Below are 20,551 nucleotides of genomic sequence, written 5' to 3'. Positions count from 1 at the left end.
AACTAAATAACTAACTCACAAACTAATAACTAATGGTATTATTTATTGATGTAATGAGTTGTAGATGATTAATTGCTTGATTACTTCCTTTTATTAATGTCACAGCTCTATATCTTTTGTAGTATTGGGCTACTGCACTGTGCAGTGGTGTAATAAATGAGTAGTGCCAGTGCATAGATTGCAATTGTAGTGATATTTCTATTTGTTATTATTATTATGTTGTATTGTTCAGCGCATGGATTATTATTATTATTATTATTATGTTGTTGTTGTTGTTGTTGTCGTTGTTGTTGTTGCTGTTGTTGTTGTTGTTGTTGTTGTATTGTTGAGTGTATGGATTACTATCATTATTATTATGATGTATTGTTGAGTGTATGGATCTTTACTATTATTATGTTGTTGTATTGTTGAGTGTATGGATTATTATTATTATTATTATAATATTATTATTATGTTGTTGTATTGTTGAATATATGGATTATTATTATTATTATGTTGTTGTTGTATTGTTGAGTGTATGGATCTTTACTATTATTATGTTGTTGTATTGTTGAGTGTATGGATTATTACTATTATTATGTTGTTGTATTGTTGAGCGTATGGATTATTATTATTATTATTATTATTATAATATTATTATTATGTTGTTGTATTGTTGAGTGTATGGATTATTATTATTATTATTATTATTATTATAATATTATTATTATGTTGTTGTATTGTTGAATATATGGATTATTATTATTATTATGTTGTTGTTGTATTGTTGAGTGTATAAATTATTATTATTATTATGTAGTTGTATTGTTGAGTGTATGGATTATTATTATTATGATTATGATTATGATTATTATCATGTTGTAGTATTGTTGAGTGTATGGATCATTATTATTATTATTATAATGTTGTTGTATTGTTAAGTGTATGGATTATTATTATTATTATTATGCTGTAGTATTGTTGAGTGTATGAATTATTATTATTACTAGTATGTTTTTGTATTGTTGAGTGTATAGAGGATTATTATTATTATTATTATGTTGTATTGTTGTAGTGTATGGATTATTATTATTATTATGTTGTTGTATTGTTCAGTGTATGGATCATTCTTATTATTATTATGTTGTTGTATTGTTGTAGTGTATGGATTATTATTATGTTGTTGAGTGTATGGATTATTATTACTATGTTGTTGTATTATTGTTTGTGTATGGAGGATTATTATTATTATTGCTATGTTATTGTTGTATTATTGAGTGTATGGAGGATTATTATTATTATTGCTATGTTATTGTTGTATTATTGAGTGTATGGAGGATTATTATTATTATTGCTATGTTATTGTTGTATTATTGAGCGTATGGAGGATTGTTATTATTATTGCTATGTTATTGTTGTATTATTGAGCGTATGGAGGACTATTATGATTATTCAGAGAGCAGGAGGCGTGTCCGGAGCTCTCTGCGTCTACTGGAAGAAACCTCAGTCACGTGACCTCAAACGTCAACAGCGTAATGGCAGCCTCCTCCTGTTTAGTACATCAACACAAGGTACCGATCTGCTGAACGAGCGCTTCGTCTATTAACCCAAAGAGTCACATCTCCAAGAAGAAAGCAGCGGGTGTGTATTCAGCGTTTCACTGGTTGCATGTGGAGGCACTTTACCGTGAGCTACCGTCTCCGGTGTCTCACACCGAGCACGAGGATGTTGACTGTTTTCACATGAGGGACTCGGTCGGTCACAACACGCCTCCGTGTCTCTCTGTTATATCGTTATAAAAGATAATAAACAGCGTTAACTTTACTAATATCTTACCAGCGTGCTGCCACTCCCACTACTATCATCCACTGTGACTCCCTGGATGAGTTACTGTGTGTTGTGGTTCGCCTGGTGATAACAGTGATGTCAGTGTGACAACAACATCACTTCAACACGAGTCTCTCTGTGGTTACATCACAATACCAGAAGCAGCTGTGTAGTTTTATTTTAGATACTTAGCTAGTTTGTATATGTATGGAGTCACAGGAGTGCCATAAAAAAAGATAAATAAAAGAATAAATAAGTAAATTAAAAATGTGGAATTATAAAGACAAATAAATGAAAGAATAAATAAGTAAATTAAAAATGTGGAATTATAAAGACAAATAAATGAAAGAATAAATAAGTAAAATAAAAATGTGGCATTATAAAGACAAATAAATAAAAGAATAAATCTGTAAAATAATAAGAAAACAAATGTGGAAATATAAAGAGGAATAAATAAGTACATTTAAAAGTGTGGAATTATAAAGACAAATAAATGAAAGAATAAATAAGTAAAATACAAATGTGAAAATATAAAGAGAAATAAATAAAAGAATAAATAAGTCAATTAAAAATGTGGAAATATAAAGCCAAATAAATAAAAGAATAAATAAGTAAAATAGAAATGTGAAAATATAAAGAGAAATAAATAAAAGAATAAATATGTAAAATAATAAGAAAACAAATGTGGAAATATAAAGAGGAATAAATAAATACATTTAAAAGTGTGGAATTATAAAAACAAATAAATGAAAGAATAAATAAGTACATTACAAATGTGTAAATATAAAGACAAATAAATGAAAGAATATTTTTTTTCATGTAAATTACTCATTTCTTTCTGTATAGCTTTTAATTTTTTTAAATGTATTTATTTTTATATAATTTTATTTTATTTTTTTAATCCCTTTATTTTTCCTTATTTGTTTCTCTGTTGCTTTTGCTATTCCTTGAAGGGCCAAGCTGCCAATCAGCTGGTATTTAATTTGGCCAATCAGAAGCTTACAGTCCTCTGTCAGTCAGAAACTCATTTCACCAATATGCCACCTGAACCTGTTGTCAATCAGTTTTTAATTCAGCGAATCACTTCAAGTACACAAACTAACCAGTGCTAAAAACTTTTTTTACACCAAGTTATACTGCTCTACAGTGAATCTGAATAGTGATAGTGAATTCACCACTGCACAGTGTCTTAGTGCCGACAGCAGCCAATTAGTCTTTTCTTTTAATATTTAACTTCTGTGATAGTTACTCAATCAACATGATACAGCAGGTTAAAGATCCAGGTGTGGACTGTGACTTTGAGCTCCACGTTAATAGTCTACAGGCTCCAGTCAGTCACTGTCCTGTTCCAGTCACCTGAAGTCAACATGACTTCCCAACCGTCAGGTAATCTATGGATGATTAGGATTGGTTTGAATAACAACAGACGAGTGGACGTCTCCGTGATTGTTGTTTAAAGGGTAGTTGTGTGAAATTAATTTTTCAAGATGGAACAGATTCTTTTCACATTATAAATGCCGAGGTGTTTGTCTGCACTTTGTAAATCCCTGCAGCTTTTATCTTGACATTCATCTCATCATACATATTTAGTGCATTGTAGCTCTGTTTTGAAAATGTGTGGTATCAAGAAATACTACTTAACTTAGATGTCTTTGATTAGTGTGTCATGTTCTTTCTCTATTCAGGCACCGCCATGTCTCCAAAGATCACAGGAGAGCTGCTCAGGCAGCTTCGCCAGGCGATGAGGAATTGTAAATACTTCTCTGAGCCCATACAGGCTTACATCGTCCCTTCTGGAGATGCACATCAGGTAAGTGACATCACACACATAACATACATTATACTATAACTACATTTATACTACGGCTGTCAATTGATTAATCGCAAATTAATCACACATTTTTTATCGGTTAAAAATGTACCTTAAAGGGAGATTTTTCAAGTATTTAAGACTCTTATCAGCATGGGAGTGGGCAAATATGCTGCTTTATTCAAATGTATGTATATATTTATTATTGGAAATTATTGAACAACACAAAACAATGACAAATATTGTCCAGAAACCCTCACAGGTTCTGCATTTAGCATTAAAAAATATCATAACATGGCAAACTCAAGCCCAACAGGCAACAACAGCTGTCAGTGTATCAGTGTGCTGACTTGATTATGACTTGCCTCAAACTGTGATTATCATAAAGTGGGCATGTCTGTAAAGAGGAGACTCGTGGGTACCCATAGAACCTATTTTCATTCACATATCTTGAGGTCAGAGGTCAAGGGGACCCCTTTGGAAATGGACATGACAGTTTTTCCTCACCAAAATTTAGCGTAAGTTTAGAGCGTTATTTAACCTCCTTCTCGACAAGCCAGTTTGACATAATTGGTACCAATGGATTCCTTAGGTTTTCATTTCATATGATACCAGTATCTTCACTAGCTTTAAAACTGAGACCGCTACAACCTAACAACCGCAAGTTGCGTTAATGCATTAAAGAAATTAGTGCCGTTAAAACGAATTTGCTTTAACGTGTTATTATCGTATTGACTTTGACTAATTTATACATGTTTACATGACTTAAGTCACACCCAAACATAAACCAAGACTCACAAGCTTACAGTCGTGCAGCTGCTATTTTACTTTGTTTGTCCTGACTCGCTTCTGATCGTCTCGTCTGACCTTCGCAATTAATTGTAGGCCTTTGCCTGCTGCTCCTCCCTTTTCCCCTCTCCATGCACACGACGTGATGTGAGAAGAGCAGCAAAGGTGGCATTTAAAATGTCTGACCGGTTGATGGCCACTTCACACTGATAATGAAGCTGATCTCTCTCTCTCTCTGTGTCTTTCTCTCTCTGCCCCCATGTCTTTCAGAGTGAATACATTGCACCGTGTGACTGCAGACGTGAATTTATCTGTGGATTTAATGGCTCTGCAGGTATGTTTTGCTTGTGTGTGATTTGCATTGTACATCCGGGTTAAAACAATCATTCCGAGTTCAAATCCTAGATCTAATTTCCACTGCGGAAAAACCCAAGACAATGTGATAAATTAACTAGCAGGAACTTCCAACTTTTATTCCACCCAGATCCTAATGCATCGTCTCATGTTCAATTTTGTTAGTGCAGCAGATGAAGCATTACATTTTTATGACATTTGGCAGAGGTGTACTTTCAAGCAAAGTGGCCTACTTTGGAATAAATCACTGTGGGAAATCAGCACAGTTTGAAAGAGCAAAGGAGAGCTCATTCGTTCTCAGACTGTTTGTTTGCTGCTGTAATTTCAAAGGCATGTGCTGTGTATTTTGCTTCTCAAACCTGACCGAACAGCTTTGACCAACCCGGCATCTTACTGTACAAGCACAACTAACTGACACATAAGATGAGCAACAGTAACAGTAATTGACAAGTAATTGTAATAGAATATTATAATGTATCACCATTTCAGTGTCAGTTTTCTTGCATACATTGAAATGTATTCATTGTACAAACCAGATCCAACGAAACATCTGTGATTGGAAAGGCCAAATAAATGTGCTTTGTGTGTTGTGATGTGTAGGTACAGCCATCGTCACAGAGCAGCACGCTGCCATGTGGACTGATGGGCGATATTTCCTCCAGGCCAGTCAGCAGATGGACAACAACTGGACCCTTATGAAGATGGGTAATGTCCTACTTGATGTTTCTGTCGCACATGATGAAAGTAAAAACGGCCCCTTAGTAATGTTATGTAACCTATAAAGTTGTGGTTATTTTTGAGCAACTTGAGCAAATCTTACTAAAGTGTAAGATTTGCAGTACAAATGCTATAATCAAGTCAGTCTTTATACACAAACGCCTAGTACCCTTAGCATCAAACTGTTATCAAAGCACTGATAATAAGGCATGTATCACAGCCAGACTGTAAGTCGGGATGTTTTGACCTAATTTGAGAATGAAAAACAAAGCAAGATTGTCCTATTTATGTCTGCACTGTCTTTTTAAGACACAAATAAATCTTCAGAGTTAAACACTGGTATGAGTCAGGCATACTTTATGTCTCTGTCTTTGTTTGTTATGATCAGTTTGTTTCGTTTATAACCATATCTAGGGTTGAAGGAGACACCCTCTCAGGAGGACTGGCTGATCAGCATTCTGCCAGAGAACTCCAAAGTGGGAGTGGATCCTTGGATCATCGCTGCTGGTAGGTGGCCGCAGTGGATCAACATCACTACACAATGACAGTCAGAGCAGCATCCCAGCTGACATTGTGTGAAGGCTGGGGTACACCCTGGACAGGTCACCAGACTATCACAGGGCTGACACACAGAGACAGACAACCATTCATGCTCACATTCACACCTTATTTGACTTTTGATACTTTAAGTATATTTGATGCTAATACTTTTGTACTTTTACTAAAGTAAGACTTTGAACGAAGGACTTTTACTTGTAACAAAGTATTTTTACACTGTAGTATTGCTACTTTTACTAAAAGTAAAACATCCTTGTACTTCTTCCACCACTGGTGTACAATGTGATTCCAGTATTTCCGCCTAGTCTGATTACAGAGAGAATAATCTGCTCACATTGCACTCACTTTATTCTATTGTGGTGTTGTCAGTTGTGAATCAGAATATATATATACCCTGGGTAATCTCATTGTCATCTATAAAATCTCTCCCCATTCATTGTCAATGGAGCAGCTCCAGACTTTATACCCTATGACATCACAAGTTTGAGTTTTAGCACTCTAGTTTTTGTATTTGGGAGAGACTTGTTCATGTTTACTAATATTTTTTGGACTGTCTTAGACCATAGGAATAACATGTATGAATTTTGATAAATTAACACATTAACACTTGTGATGTTTCAGATCAGTGGAAGAACATGTCCAGGGCGCTGACCGGTGCAGGCCACTCTCTGGTGGCAGTGCAGGATAACCTGATCGATGCGGTCTGGATGGACCGCCCAGAAAGACCCAGCACACAGCTCCGCACCCTGGGCTTAGAGTACACCGGTCAGTGCAAAACACCATTCAACACCATTATTATAACATATATTTTACAGTAGCTAACTAGGGTTTTGTGTAAAGTATATATATATATATAGAAGTATATATATCCCTTAATTTGGATTATGTTTAACACTTTTATCTTTCTTATCTTTTGTTTCCAAGCCAGACAAAATACAGTTCACTGTAACTGGATATGAGGGAACGTGTTGATAAGCATCGCTGTCTTCCTATAGGTGTGTCCTGGCAAGATAAGATCACCGCGCTGCGAGCCAAGATGACGAAGAGGAAAGTGACCTGGTTTGTTGCCACGGCGTTGGATGAGATAGCATGTACGGAAAATTGTTTCAGAAATACACACAGTGTGAATACTCTCTGCCAGGGAGGTACTTGGAACACAGTAACGGAAGTGTTGAGATGATTAATTTAAATTATCCACCTTTAATCTTTAGCGGTCGTATAAAAGAAAAAAAGCTGACAGCAAATGCACGGAACAAAGAATGAACGACATACATGAGAGCCTTCTTGTTGATGTATAGGTCACATTTTTACTTACAGCTGTGTAAAACAAGCAGCAGCCCTGCCCGACATCCCTTCTGTTACATAAGTCCGCTTTGATACGTGATCACGATCCAAGGACCCAGGGATGCACACAGGTGTCCCTCTAGATGCCTGTGAGCACCTCGTTCACAGTGCCTAATGAGCTCTTGCTTCTGATTGTTTGGTCTTATGAGGGTTTGTGTTAATTAGAGTGATGCTGATTTTGATTGTCATCAGGTAACATTCAGACAAGAGGGTTTCAATGGGCGTTCAATTGAAGGGGATTCACTCAGGCATCCACAAAGTATGAGTGACAGTCCGGTAATAACATTGATATTGAACACCAAACACACAGCAGTGAGGTTTCAGTTGAGACATACAGTAACTTCATTATACTGTTTACATTGACATTGTCACCATCATTATGTGATGAAACAATTTATTTCTTAAATTTTAACAAATGTTATAAAAAATGTAATGTTCTGTTGTTTCCTTTTCTCAGGGCTTTTTAACCTCCGCGGTGCAGACATCGAGTACAACCCAGTTTTCTTTGCGTATGCCATTGTGGGGATGAACACAATAAGGTAATGGAATATAACAACATATTGGCTAGATAGATCAGTGCTCTTTTAATTAAATGTGAATTACCTTAATGCAACTGACTAATTTGAAGGACTACTGAAACTAACAACAGAACAACTAGGGCTGTCAATCAATTAAGATATTTTATCATGATTAATCGCGATTAAACACAATTTAATCGCACATTTTGTATCTGTTCAAAATGTACCTTAAAGAGAGATTTGTCTATTTTTTTTGTCTAGTATTTAATACTCTACTATATATGCTTGCTTTATGCATATGTATACATTTATTATTGGAAATCAATTGACAAAACAAAACAAATAAATATAAAATTAATTTAATATTTATTGATTATTATTAAACAATAATTGTCCAGAAACCCTCACAGGTACTGCATTTAGCATAAAAAATATGCTCATATCATAACATGGCAAACTGCAGCCCAACAGGCAACAACAGCTGTCAGTGTGCTGACTTGACTATGACTTGACTTCATCCATATATCTTGTGGTCAGAGGTCAAGGGACCTCTTTTAAAATGGCCATGACAGCTTTTCCTCAGCAAAATTGAGTGTATTGTTAGTGTGTTTGTACGTTTGGAGCGTTGTTTAGCGTCCTTTGCTACAAGCTAGTATGACATGGTTGGTACCAATGGATTCCTTAGATTTTTTAGTTTCATATTATACTAGTATCTTCACTCTAGATTTACAACTGAGCCCGCTACAACCTAAAAATCACATTAAATAGTGGCGTTAAAACAAATTTGCGTTAACAAGTTATTATCGCGTTAACTTTGACAGCCCTAATTGAACCACCTAGACTGGAGGCAAAAAAGTTTTCATCTGGAGTTACTTTTTCCACTGAACCTCTCCTTCCTCCCTGCAGGCTTTTTGTGGACCTAAAGCGTCTTTCTGATCCCGCATTGAGAGACCACCTGCAGCTGGACTCCCCCAGCAAGCCTGAGATGAGCATCCACACGTTCCCGTACGAGTCGGTCTACACCGAGCTCCAGGCCATCGGCGCGGCACACAGCCCCAAGGACAAAGTGTGGATCTGTGACAAGGCCAGTTGTGCTCTCACACAGGTCATCCCCAAGGTGAGACAGCGCCATAAAAACAGCTAGATAGTGTTTTCCTGGTTCATAAATGGGGCTACGCTCTCAAGCATCATCAGTGTGGTTATACTTATTAAACATTTTGAGATTGTTTACTGTAGTTGGTTCAAATATGTTTTCACTCTCAACATATATTGCAGTTTTGCTGACGAGAGAACAGAAACATAAATTCTCAGACTTGTCAGTGTCAGTTATTAATGGGTCCAACCTTAAAACAGTACAAACCCTCTTTGTTTTAACAGAACCACTCCCAATGCACGTCATTGTACCGTACATATTCTGTTGTGTTTATTTATTCAGTCGAACCTCAGCTTATCCTCTTATGAAAATCAATCAACACTTATTTTACTGAATCGTTTATCAAAGCAGACAGGCATGTTGGGGATCAGCATTCATTCTCTTGGATATGACAGTTAGCACAACACTTTGCTTGAAATATTTCTGTAACACAAATTAATCGCACATTTTTTATCTACCTTAAAGGGAGATTTGTCTATTTTTTTATTTTCTAGTATTTAATACTCTACTATATATGCTTGCTTTATGCATATGTATGTATATATTTATTATTGGAAATCAATTGACAAAACAAAACAAATAAAATTAATTTAATATTTATTAATTATTATTAAACAATTATTGTCCAGAAACCCTCTCAGGTACTGCATTTAGCATAAAAAAAATGCTAAAATCACAACAAGGCAAACTGCAGCCCAACAGGCAACAACAGCTGTCAGTGTGCTGACTTGACTATGACTTGACTTCATCCATATACAGACGTGGACAAAATTGTTGGTACTCTTCCGTTAAAGAAAGAAAAACCCACAATGGTCACTGAAATAACTTGAAACTGACAAAAGTAATAATAAATAAAAATTTACTGAAAATTAACTAATGAAAATCAGATATTGTTTTTGAATTATGGTTCAACAGAATCATTTTGAAAAACAAACTAATGAAACTGGCCTGGACAAAAATGATGGTACCCCTAGAAAAGATGTAAAATAATGTGACCATAGGGACATATTAAACTAAGGTGTGTCCTGTAATTAGCATCACAGGTATCTTCAAACTTGTAATCAGTCAGTCTGCCTATTTAAAGGGTGAAAAGTAGTCACTGTGCTGTTTGGTGTCATGGTGTGTACCACACTGAACATGGACCACAGAAAGCTAAGGAGAGAGTTGTCTCAGGAGATTAGAAAGAACATTATAGACCTTCATGTTAAAGGTAAAGGCTATAAGACCATCTCCAAGCAGCTTGACGTTCCTGTGACTACAGCTGCACATATTATTCAGAAGTTTAAGGTCCATGGGACTGTAGCCTACCTCCCTGGACGTGGCCGCAAGAGGAAAATTGATGACATATTGAAGAGACGGATAATACGAATGGTAACCAAAGAGCCCGGAACAACTTCCAAAGAGATTAGAGGTGAACTCCAAGGTCAAGGTACATCAGTGTCAGATCGCACCATCCGTCACTGTTTGAGCCAAAGTGGACTTAATGGAAGACGACCCAGGAGGACACCAAATCATAAAAAAAGCGAGACTGGAATTTGCCAAAATGCATATTGACAAGCCACAAAGCTTCTGGGAGAATGTCCTTTGGACAGATGAGACAAAACTGGAGCTTTTTGGCAAGTCACATCAGCTCTATGTTCACAGACGAAGAGATGAAGCATCCAAAGAAAAGAACACTGTACCTAATGTGAAACATGGAGGAGGCTCGGTTATGTTCTGGGGCTGCTTTGCTGCATCTGGCACAGGGTGTCTTGAATCTGTGCAGGGTGCAATGAAATCTGAAGACTATCGAGGCATTCTGGAGCGAAATGTGCTGCCCAGTGTCAGAAAGCTTGGTCTCAGTTGCAGGTCATGGGTCCTCCAACAGGATAATGACCCAAAACACAGCTAAAAACACCCAAGAATGGCTAAGAACAAAACATTGGACTATTCTGAAGTGGCCTTCTATGAGCCCTGATCTAAATCCTATTGAACATCTGTGGAAGGAGCTGAAACATGCAGTCTGGAGAAGGCACCCTTCAAACCTGAGACAGCTGGAGCAGTTTGCTCACGAGGAGTGGGCCAACATACCTGTCGACAGGTGCAGAAGTCTCACTGAGAGTTACAGAAATCGCTCGATTGAAGTGATTGCCTCAAAAGGTTGTGGAACAAAATATTAAGTTAAGGGTACCATCATTTTTGTCCAGGCCAGTTTCATTAGTTTGTTTTTTAAAATGATTCTGTTGAACCACAATTCAAAAACAATATCTGATTTTCATTAGTTAATTTTCAGTACATTTTTATTTATTATTACTTTTGTCAGTTTCAAGTTATTTCAGTGACCATTGTGGGTTTTTCTCTCTTTAACGGAAGGGTACCAACAATTTTGTCCACGTCTGTATCTTGTGGTCAGACGTCAAGGGACCTCTTTTAAAATGGCCATGACCGTTTTACCTCAGCAAAATTGAGTGTATTGTTAGTGTGTTTGTACGTTTAGAGCGTTGTTTAGCGTCCTTTGCTACAAGCTAGTATGACATGGTTGGTACCAATGGATTCCTTAGGTTTTTCTAGTTTCATATTATACTAGTATCTTCACTCTAGCTTTACAACTGAGCCCGCTGCAACCTAAAAATCACATTAAATAGTGGCATTAAAACAAATTTGCGTTAACAAGTTATTATCGCGTTAACTTTGACAGCCCTAATAACAACACATAATCATTTACATACATTAAAACCACCTAAACCGGAGGCAAAGAAGTTTTCACCTGGAGTTAATTTTTCCCACTGAACCTCTCCTTCGTCCCTGCAGCTAGATAGTGTTTTCCTGGTTCATAAATGGGGTTACGCTCTCAAGCATCATCAGTGTGCTTATACTTATTAAACATTTTGAGATTGTTTGCTGTAGTTGGTTCAAATATGTTTTCACTAACAACATATATTGCAGTTTTGCTGAAACAGAAACATAAATTCTCAGACTTGTCATTGTCAGAGTTATTATTGGGTCCAACCTTAAAACAGTACAAACCCTCTTTGTTTTAACAGAACCACTCCCAATGTACGTCATTGTACCGTACATATTCTGTTGTTTATTTTTGTTGGTGATCAGCATTCATTCTCTTGGCTATGACAGTTGGCACAACACTTTGCTTGAAATATTTCGGTAACACCCTATAATAAGGGTACAAATCATATACTTAAGTAATGCTTATCTGACACATGACTCATAATGATTTAATGCATCACTTAATGCAGGATGTATCATGAAGTCACAATGACTTTATGTGATTAGTTCACACTTAAAGGGATTGTTTGAGTGTTTTGAAGTAGGGTTGTCTGAGGCACTTCTCTATAGTCAGTGTATTAATTACAGTAGATGACAGTCGGCACGCCCCCAGCTTGGAGATACAGACATGAGTACTGAGACCGGAGCAAAGCAATACAATGCTGTAGACGGGGACGGCAGCAAAATGTTTTTTAGCCACGTAAAAGAAAGGCTCACCAAAAAAAAAAAAATCAATGTCCGTTTAAGTGTACGCTATATTTAGAATATTTTACTTCATACAACCCCACTTCAAAACACCCGAACTATCCTTTTAATATATCATCAGTTAAGGAATATTAATTCACAGTTACTTGACGCATTAATTGATATGCGACCAAATTAGCTGGATTCCTCTTATATAAAAGTTTATGTCAGGGCCATGCGTTTGCTCAGCCTAAAATAATAGCTCCATATTTCTATGAGAATAGACCCAAAGGCATCATTTGCAACTGCTATCTGCCCCGTCTCAAGGTTCGATTCACAACAGATATTGTGCTAATGATATTACAGCACCAACAAGCCCATTAGGTTTTTTTTGCCGAAGGAGAGGGAAGAAATTATTTCTTTATTTGTTTGTATAATAACCTTATTTTTCATTCATTTCACATCATGTAGGGGAGCTTCATTCATTTATTTTTCATGACACAACTGTTATTGCGTCCTGTCACTGCATCCCAAAATAAACGAGTTAGAGGGGAGCATGACGATGCCTTCGCCTGGCTGCAATCTCTGCTGTCGTGATCACTAGAAAGTCGGGGTGTTTTTGCAATGAGGCTCATTTGCATAGAAAGGGGCCAATTTTGCAGCAAAGGTATGCATGTGATGTAATTTAAATATGTCCAATAGCCCTAGTGCACCGAGACGCTATTTGCTTGGAAGCGCAGTTCTTTGCAGATGCTTCGAGAATAACTTGTTTATTATTTGTGCAGGTTTAGTGGCCACAAAAGCCGCGCAATCCTTTGGTGAATTTGCCCCTAAATGTTTCCTCTTGATCTATTTCAGGCCCACAGGACTCCGATTCCCTACACTCCGCTCTGCCTCGCAAAGGCCGTGAAGAACGCGACTGAGATTCAAGGCATGAAAATGGCTCATGTAAGAACCTCTGGACAGCCTTAAAATCTGTTGTGTTAATCTCCTAAGTATTAAATTCATGACATCTTCATAAACTGTCTGATTTCACCTCACAGAAAATGTATGTATGTACATCTGTGCTTTTCCCCAACAGATCAAGGATGCGGTTGCCCTGTGTGAACTGTTTGCTTGGTTGGAAAAGGAGGTATTTTCAATATTTTTCTGAGGTCGGACATTTTTAGATCCAAAGGAGAAAGGAACAGATGCCTACAGTCTGTATTCACAGGGTTCCCACTGGAGTTAACATTTAAACAAATTATATTATTTTTTATTTTTATTTTATTTTGAAAAATTAGAAAATTAAACAAGACTGTAAAAGTCTTTTTTTCCCCCAAATGAATGGATAGGCTAAAAACATTTGTGATTTTTTTAATATTCATCAATAAGCCTCAGCTCTCTTATCATCTCTCTATCTTAACCTACCCATTTTGTATTGAGGGAAACCTTTGTGATATAGCAAAAATTAACATTTTCTCACATTAATGATTACTTGATCATCATTTCGATTCCAAAAATTGTGATATCTATTATTTTGACCAATACACCAAAACCAACATTGTTTACCTATACTTAACCAAATCTGAAATGCTTTCTGGAAAGTCACAGATTTGTATGTCAAAGTGAAAGTGTGAACCTTGTGTTCAGCTCATTACGAAACTCTGCTTGCACTTGAACTGTAGAATATGCCAATGTTGTTTTTAATTCTTTCCTTATGACTGGGTGTGGTTATTGTTTTATAGATTCCAAAAGGCAATGTCACCGAGATCTCTGCTGCCGATAAAGCTGAAGAATTACGCAGGTGTGTTTTATTTCTTTTTTCAAACCGCCACATTTTTCTCATTTGGATGACGAGCTCATCCAGTTAAACTTCATGTCAGGCTGCGTTTGAGAGATGCTGTTTGAAACTGTGTTGTGATAGAGACTATTCTGGAGTTGTATCCCCCTCTACTGGACATGGAAGTGTAGTAAAATGCTACCAATGAATGTGCTTTGTTCAATTTTAAAAATGTTTTATTCTCTCAGTGTGCTGAAGAGATCCTAAAACATTTGAACATCACCTGTAATCAAGATGTGTGCATCCTGGTGTGAGAATGTTCCCTCTCTTAAATAAACTTTGTCGTTTTCAGTCAACAGAAAGATTTTGTTGGCCTCAGTTTCCCCACAATTTCCAGCGTCGGTCCCAACGGAGCAATCATACATTACAGGTCAGTTGGCTTATGAAACACACCCAGGTGTATTTTATCTGCTGTTTTTTCATGAGAAAGTTTTTGTTCTTTAATAATAGTTGACTTCATCCATGACTTTTTCTTTTCCCTTTAGACCTCTGCCTGAAACCAACAGAACCCTCTCCCTGAATGAAGTGTACCTGATCGACTCTGGAGCTCAATATGTGTAAACAAGATCATTATTATATACCAATGATATATCTATTGCATTTAGGCTAACCAGCCATGCCATGACTTTTATATCTTAAAGGGTAACTTTGATATTTTTCAACCTGGACCCTATTTTCTCATGTTTTTGTGTCTAAGTGACTAATGGGGACAAAAATTTCTGAAATTGGTCCAGTGTTGAGGGAGAACGCTGTAGACGGCAGCTTCTCACAGGCTGCAATATGGTGCTATCGGGGCAAGCTGGCACCGTTATTTACGTCCACTAAAAGTGCTTGTTTTTGACATGACCGGCTCCGATTGTTATTATAAGTGTCTGACATTATGGAAAGAACAAATCAGGTGAGGTGACATGTTGCCAGAAGACAACAGTGGAATACATCCATGGTGGAAACCTGAGTGCTGGCCGGTCAGGTTGTTTTTGTGGAGTGCAGAAAGCATAGCTTAGTGTTATCTAAAATACTTTCAATGTCGTGGCCTTCAATACTGGACCAGTTTCAAAAATTGTTGACTAAAACATGGGGAAATAGGTCGAAAAATACCAAAGTTACCCTTTAATTCAGACAATCATCACCTCCATGCCTGTTAATGCCAAGAACACAGACGACATAGGAACAGTTGTGTATTTTGTGCATTACATGCGTACATCTGCATGCATATTCTGTCTTTGGCAGTGATGGAACCACAGACGTCACACGCACCATGCACTTTGGGACACCATCAGCTTTTGAGAAGGTACATTTGTTTATTTGCTAGTGCATTGGTTCATTCATCTCAGGTTAGGGTTTATTGCATGGACTTTATAAGAAGTAGACGTAGTCAACGTGACGTCACCCATTGGTTTGTGGACTGTCATTTTGAAGCCTCGAGTCCGGCATATTGGCCGTTACCATCTTGATTTTTTGCAAACAAAAGTGACACAAGAGGGAGTAGCTATGTACAACCGAACGCTGAATGAGACATTTTTAGGCGACCAAAAAGGTTGTAATTAACTTTCATGAACTTAAATCACACTGTGAAAGGGTTAAAGTTGTAAGACCGGACAAAGCTGTGGTAGCGACCTGTCAATCACAAGATAGCCACGCCCTAAAGCATACCCTGCTTTATGGTCTATTTGACTCTAAATGGGATCATAATTTACTAAATGAACATCATGCTGTATTGAAGAAGACTTGAAACTAGTGATCGAGACCATAAACTCAACTGTTGACAATGTTTACTGAGGTAATAAATCAAGTGAGAAGTAGGCTCATTTTCTCACAGACTTCTATACAATCAGACTTCTTTTTGCAACCAGAGGAGTCGCCCCCTGCTGGCTATTAGAAAGAATGCAAGTTTAAGGCACTTAAGCATTTGCTTCACTTTTCAGAACCAGAGGTTTCCCACTGGTTTATTGGCTAAAGCTATTCAAATTATTCTTACAAAGCAGTGTCATTGTACATTAACTGAATTTATCACAACCCTGATTTTATTTTTTGTATTGTGTGCTCTCTCTCTTTCCTCCAGGAATGCTTTACCTACGTACTGAAGGGACACATAGCTGTCAGTGCTGCTATTTTCCCCAACGGAACAAAAGGTGTTGTCCTCTACTCTGATACGAGGTTTACCTTACGCTGTATATAGTATACCATTATTAAACATGTTCAGCATTGACAAACAGTGAGGCTCAAATGATTAATTCACATATACAGTATATTCTTTTTGTCTTTTGTTGAACATTGAGCTTTTATTGTTAGTCTCAGACAAAAAACAAGTCTATAGTGTAGTCTAATAGTGCAGGCATCCTTTTGATCAGTAACTAGTAAACAGGATAAATCACAGCCCACTCACAACATCACATGGAGAGGAAACATCCTGGACAGCGCTAACATATAAACAAAATCACTCAATTTCACATCTGGGCAAAATTCATTTTGTGCCATAAAAATGGGGGGAAAACAACTGATGACTTTTTAGTGTATTACTTTACAGTGTGATCTCGAGCTCTAACCCTCCGTTCTCCCCGCAGGCCACCTGTTGGATTCGTTTGCCCGTGCAGCTCTGTGGGAGTCGGGGCTGGACTACCTTCACGGTACGGGCCACGGCGTGGGCTGCTTCCTCAACGTCCACGAGGGGCCATGCGGCATCAGCTACAAGACCTTCGCCGATGAACCTCTGGAGGCCGGCATGATCGTCAGTGATGGTATGGCGGAGGGCAGGGAGGGGAGTGTTACGGTAGCAGGACTTTTAATTCATACTGTTAAGTTTAGCTGTTTGTCATGCTGGAAACCTTAAAAGGGACTGTATGTAAGTTTTTACACGTTTAAACGCTTTTTAATTGTTTTTTTATTGCCAATTTGTGAGCAGGTTGTAACCTAACCTAAAAAATGAGACCTTCCGCGAATTTCTGGGTTTCCTCTATCAGCCTGTAGACTGCTTTTAATGTGAAGAATGCGGGCCGTTTTTTCTGGGGAAATCCAACAGATTGGACGTCATGGGCGCTCGCAAGTGCCTTTATTTTCAACTCCGCTTACAGGTCCAACAGTGTGCAACCATAGCTAACGTTCGGTTAGAAATGGAGTCCACTAACACCAAAAATGCTCGCTCACGTCTACGTAGTGCGAGCACAAGCGCGAGCAACGGGACTCGCCATGGCCGTTAAGTCGTTGACTGTTAACAAGCAATTTCTGATTCTTCCATAGAGTCCCTTTAACATAAAAACGTTTTTAGGTCGTCCAAAACTCAATGTTATTTTGCCTTTTCTGTGTTTATGTTCTAAATTTTCATCCCAATTCTCTCTTTTTTTTCTAGAACCTGGGTACTATGAAGATGGATGTTTTGGCATTCGTATTGAAAATGTGGTCCTTGTTGTACCAGCTAAGCCCAAAGTAGGTCCTTTAAACTGAGAACAAGCCCAATACATAGAGTTGGATGATTGGAAGGATATGTTTTATTCTCAGTACACATGCGCTGGTAATCATTGTTTGAAAGTGTTATGAACACGAGTTGAACCCAAAGCACAGGACACCGTTTGAATGGTGGTGAGAAAGAATCTTTTATTGACACAAAGAATGAGGATATGGAACGGATGATAAAGAATGATAATGTGGGGTCAGCGTGGAGGAATGGAGACGGCAGAGGTGAAGCTGGCGTGGGGCAGATAATGAAGGGAAGCGTGGAGAGGCGGCATAGCTGGCAGACAGGCAGGTGAAGGGTGATACCGGGCCACAGGAAGGGCCGGTTAGAAACACGAGGAAGCAAACACTTAGTGTGGAAACAACAATCTGGCAGGGAGCGGTTGGAGAGCCAGATCAGATATACTGCATGGGTGAGCTGATGAGAAGCAGGTGTGCTTGATGAGCTGATTGCACGCAGGTGAGTGTGGTGAGCAGAGTCAGGAGAGTGATGAGCTGATTGCACGCAGGTGAGTGTGGTGAGCAGAGTCAGGAGAGTGAGGAAGTGAGACCACGCCAGCACACACAAAACAAAACAGAGAGAGAGATAAACCGGGGAAACACAAGGGAAAATAAATAAGTGACGGCACGGCCGTAACAGAAAGTTATTATTCTCATTAAAGGACCAATATTTAATATATATTTACTGTAATCAATCATAAAATGACCATGATATTGTCATCAGAGATTAAGGATCTGCAAGGAACATGCTGAATTGAAATACTGGCTTCTCCTTTGACATTTCCAATCCGGTCCGGAACCTTTGTTTTTGTTTTGGCCAGTGTGATCCCGTCCACTGCACATTTCAACACCCCTTTGCCACATATTAAACAATTAGGAATACAAAAAACACAGCCTTCTGCAGCCATGGAAGCAAACAAACAAACTAGATCAACAGAGATAGCATAACATTAGATTCTACCCGACCTGAAAAGCCTTGGCACATCTCTCAGTGGTCCGTGTGCAGCTGGGTTATCAAGGCACTGAGTATTTGAGACACACAGCTGGTGAAGTGATTCCGACTACTGCTGATGGCCAGTGATGCTAACGCGGTCTTGTCTAGAAGGTAACCTTCAAATTGGGAAAACTTGCGCTAACTGTTATCAGTCACACCGGAGGAGCGGACGGGCCACAGCGCCGTTGTTTTGATTTGGACTGCTGTTACCTATTTTAAACGCTAGTCTTATATATTACTCCTTTAAGGTGTTGTTTACTGTGTTTGATCATCGCATCAGTTTTAATTATAAGGAAAATCAGTATGTTTTTGTTCTCTTGTCTGTGTTTTCAGTACAACTACAGAAACAGAGGTAGTCTGACATTTGAGCCCCTCACTCTGGTTCCTATCCAAGTCAAGATGATGAACACAGAGCTGCTCACAAAGAAGGAGGTAAGGAATATCCAGTGTGATTATGTTTAATATTTTAATTAATCAAAGACAAATTCACACATTCAAAATTTGTCTCCAAACTGTTTTTATTGTTAAGGTGATACAGAACAACAAATCATCACACGTAGCCTACTTAACAATCTGTAGTTGGAGAAAAAATGTGAGACATAGGAACAATTTAAAATCATGAATTATGCATTTGAATGTTTGATAATATACCCAGCTATTCCTATTACATGAATATGCACTACATCTCTCCATGGTTTGACAGTCTCTCTCCTCTGCCCTGCAGGTGGACTGGGTGAACGAGTACAACAGGAAGTGTCTGGAGGTGATCGGAGCAGAGATGGAGAGGCAAGGCAGGAGGGAGGGGCTGGAGTGGCTGATCAGAGAGACCAAGCCGATCGCCTGAGGAGCGACTCCGTTGCAAACCGACCCTTTATGCCCAGGAGTACTTTACGATCAATCGCTCCGCAGTGATAATCGTCTGTATTTTTCTCATCTTTCTCTGTGTCTCACACTCGGCTTCTTTTGTAAAGCACATTGTATCAGCAATTTTATTAAAGATCATTAAAAGAAATCAAGAAATAACTTTTCTGTATTTACTACTTTGTGTCTCCAACATAATCAGCTTTTCTTGAACTGTGACAGCATCTTGTTCAGCTTGGTGTTTTTGAGGTTATTCAAATGTGGAAGAACTTAAGATGAAGAAGATGTAAAGTGAAAAAGTAAATGCAGAATGAGGAATATCATCAGTATTCAAACACTATCCTAACACCCATTTACAGAAGAAATCCACAATGACTTTAGAAACTTTGGACATATACACGATTATTAAGCCTCTATATAACTAGTAGCATAATCCTGTTCTTACATTTTGCACCTTTAAAATTAAAGGTACCCTGCTCAGTGTTGTTTACATTTAGTGTTTGTCACCAAAATGCATTGTGTGTATAATTGAGGCTTTACAAACATGCATTTTCTATTTTATAAAACATTTGCAGTGCTATTTTAAAAATATTAAAAATCTACAAATCTACCTACATTGTTTACATCCTTGTTTGCAATCTTCTCTCTCGCTTTTGCTGGCACATTGCTACGCTTCTCAGCCACGGTACCCCACAAGCTGTCAATCATGTTGCCGTGTGCTCATGTAGCCTAGGTGCATGCAATACAAAACTGATAAACCCACAAGTAAAAGCAATGCTCCATAACCCTACTAGTGGTGAAAAGCTCCACACAGGGTACCTGCATCTACCTTTTAGGAACAGAAAACTGTTGTTGCACTTTCTATTGGCTAAGGCTTCTAGCCAGTGATGTCATAACAGGTATAAGAAGAATCCAATGCAGTTGCATG

At 37.9% G+C, this 20,551-nt stretch overlaps 1 protein-coding gene across 2 annotated transcripts; it reads left to right on the top strand.

The window, feature by feature from the left end:
- Positions 1–1,480: 1,480 nt before the first annotated feature.
- xpnpep1 (X-prolyl aminopeptidase (aminopeptidase P) 1, soluble) lies at positions 1,481–19,785 on the top strand. Of its 2 annotated transcripts, none has more exons than XM_074629188.1 (20): positions 1,481–1,620; positions 3,492–3,616; positions 4,676–4,739; positions 5,360–5,464; positions 5,891–5,983; positions 6,656–6,799; positions 7,030–7,125; positions 7,836–7,917; positions 8,803–9,013; positions 13,355–13,444; positions 13,578–13,628; positions 14,224–14,282; positions 14,611–14,688; positions 14,804–14,875; positions 15,549–15,609; positions 16,381–16,450; positions 16,883–17,056; positions 17,665–17,741; positions 19,096–19,194; positions 19,487–19,785. In XM_074629188.1, exons 2-20 carry the CDS (start codon positions 3,500–3,502, stop codon positions 19,604–19,606), a joined length of 1,863 nt encoding a protein of 620 aa, XP_074485289.1. In that variant the 5' UTR covers positions 1,481–1,620; positions 3,492–3,499; the 3' UTR covers positions 19,607–19,785. The 2 variants fall into 2 exon arrangements, with proteins under 2 accessions (XP_074485289.1, XP_074485288.1); XM_074629187.1 differs by lacking the exon at positions 1,481–1,620 and adding an exon at positions 3,112–3,192.
- The last annotated feature ends 766 nt before the right edge of the window (positions 19,786–20,551 follow it).

This window comes from Sebastes fasciatus, chromosome 3 (genome assembly GCF_043250625.1).
Source record: "Sebastes fasciatus isolate fSebFas1 chromosome 3, fSebFas1.pri, whole genome shotgun sequence".
Classification (NCBI taxonomy): domain Eukaryota; kingdom Metazoa; phylum Chordata; class Actinopteri; order Perciformes; family Sebastidae; genus Sebastes; species Sebastes fasciatus.
The sequence above is the reverse complement of the archived record's forward strand: the minus strand, read 5'-3'. Positions and strand labels throughout refer to the sequence as shown.

Bases quoted from the DNA above. Each gene is read 5' to 3' on its own strand.
- xpnpep1 (XM_074629187.1), top strand. The intron at 13,445-13,577 runs GTAAGAACCTCT...TTTCCCCAACAG, and splicing joins AAGGCATGAAAATGGCTCAT to ATCAAGGATGCGGTTGCCCT. The intron at 14,876-15,548 runs GTAAACAAGATC...TGTCTTTGGCAG, and splicing joins GACTCTGGAGCTCAATATGT to TGATGGAACCACAGACGTCA.